Here is a 2,047-nt window from a genome sequence, read left to right on the forward strand (position 1 = left end):
CATGGATACAATGTCACCAGAGTGATATAACTTGACACAACCTTACTTTGAAAGTGTATTTCCAGGCTCAAAACTCTGAATGACCTTCTCCACCTCATGTTCCTCTGAAGATCTCACCAAGAGCTTACAGAGACACTAAACATTCTTTATTACTGTGATAGCAAAATCTAAGCAGCTAATTTTACCTTCCTAAAGCTTTAAATAAGCCTGCAAATTCCTAAAGGTTTTCCAAAGACGTAAGAAAACTAAGAAGTTAAACCAGTTACTCCTCAAAAATAAATTTGATAACTAGATAAGAAAAAAAAAACAACTGTTTAATCACCACTAATCTATTAATCAAAGAGTGGGGATTATGACGATGCAGCCCATATGTTGAATCAGATCACGGTTCCAGATGGCACTTTCCGACCGATACGACATATTTGTATTGGCTGACAGAGCAGTAAAAGTAAACGACTGTAAACATCAGATGATGAAGTTTAGGACATTGTGCATCTCTGTTTAATCAACGACGCCATGAGCCAAATGCTTGATGTAAGGTTGAATATTTTTTCTTTCTTGTTTACTGTTTTTCTCAGATTTATGACTTATATGAACATGAAATATTTTGGTTTGAAGTATGAGTTGAATTCATTCTGAAAAAATGAATTGTTTGTTGCATTTTTTGCTGCTTAGCATAATTGATGCCGTTTCTCGCCTCAGCCCCTTCATTATAGACAGGTGACCGCAGCACCTGGAATATATAGGAAGTTGGGGCCGGGTGAGCTCTTGGATTGAGGCACGCAGCCATACAGTTTTTGACCGCTATTGATTGTTGTTGTTTTTCCAGTGGAATGAAAAGAAATACTGTGGTAAGAAATTCAAAATGTGTTTGTGGATAATAAAGCATCTTGAAAAGGAGGCAAAAAGTGTGTTGTAACAACTTGTGAAGATGTAGCTCAATAAAAGTGGGGAAGAAAAGGAGAGCGAGTATTGATCCCTGTGGGACGCCTGAAGGAACGCCTTTAAATTTGGACTTTAAAGAACGTATGAGAGAATTAATGGAGGAGATAAACTGATGTAAAACAACAAAAACTGAAAAGATATCTTCAATTTGAGTTGAACTTTCGATGAGTTTTCATATTTCGACCGTTCCACCAACTCAAAGCAACCAAAGAAGTCATTTTGCCCTGCGAGAACCTTACCTGAGGTTAACCAGCTCCAACACTGTTCCAACCAGTTCCTCTGATAGGTCCACATTGTAGAGAACAAGAGAGGCCAGTCTGTCCCTCCACTGAGTGAGAAAAGCTGTTCCCTGTAAGTGTACTTCTGACAGATCCAAAGAGGTGATGGACTTCAGGGGTTTGAGAAGGTTCTCCACTTTCACATCGGCGGGCAGGCTGCCCAGGTTGAGCAGCCTGAGGCGGTTAAATCCGTGGAAGCTAAAGTCTGTTTCCAAGTTCTGCCGAGAGGCACGGCCGTCTTCGTCCTCATCCTCGGAGTCTTCGGGACAGGCGAGCGTGGGACCGCCCTTCCTGTAGAAGATGTTTTTACAGCGAAACAGACAAAGAGACACCAGCGTCTCACGGAAGCTGGTGAGCGTCATTAGGCTGCGAGACGACAGGCTGTCACAGTAGGGGAGGTGGAGCTCAATCAGGTCCTGGAAGATGTAAACAAAAATACAATTAATTAACTCTAGATGTCCCATCCCTCCTCCCCTCTACAAGTTTGTGTATTCACCCTACCTTGCTAACTGTCCCTATTGTAATGCAAATAATTTGTGATATAACCAGCCCTTCTACAGGAGACTGGATAAAGGCTGAAGCAAACTGGCATCAGAACTTTTCAAGCACTTTTCATTACCTTCCCCTGCAACATCAGACCTTTTTGCAGGAATATCTTGATAAGTCATATTTAAATCTTTTATTTAGGCAAACCTATTGAACAACCAGATATCATACGGGTCCTAGTTCCTGAGCTGAGAACAGGTCATAACCATGCTTTTCCAATAAGGCAAGGCCCAGCCTAATAACTGTATTTTGTCTTGTCTCGCCTTTTCATGTCATTC

General features: G+C 41.3%; 1 protein-coding gene across 1 annotated transcript in view; it reads right to left on the reverse strand.

Annotated features, from left to right (window-relative positions):
* The window catches only part of zer1 (zyg-11 related, cell cycle regulator), a 30,275-nt gene that overhangs the window by 20,194 nt on the left and 8,034 nt on the right, over nt 1-2,047 (reverse strand). The window contains exon 3 of the mRNA XM_015373551.1: nt 1,185-1,639. Within this exon, the coding sequence (XP_015229037.1) occupies nt 1,185-1,639 (455 nt within the window). The remainder of the gene's footprint in view (nt 1-1,184; nt 1,640-2,047) is intronic.

This window comes from Cyprinodon variegatus, unplaced genomic scaffold (genome assembly GCF_000732505.1).
Source record: "Cyprinodon variegatus isolate N-32 unplaced genomic scaffold, C_variegatus-1.0 Scaffold88, whole genome shotgun sequence".
Lineage (NCBI taxonomy): Eukaryota > Metazoa > Chordata > Actinopteri > Cyprinodontiformes > Cyprinodontidae > Cyprinodon > Cyprinodon variegatus.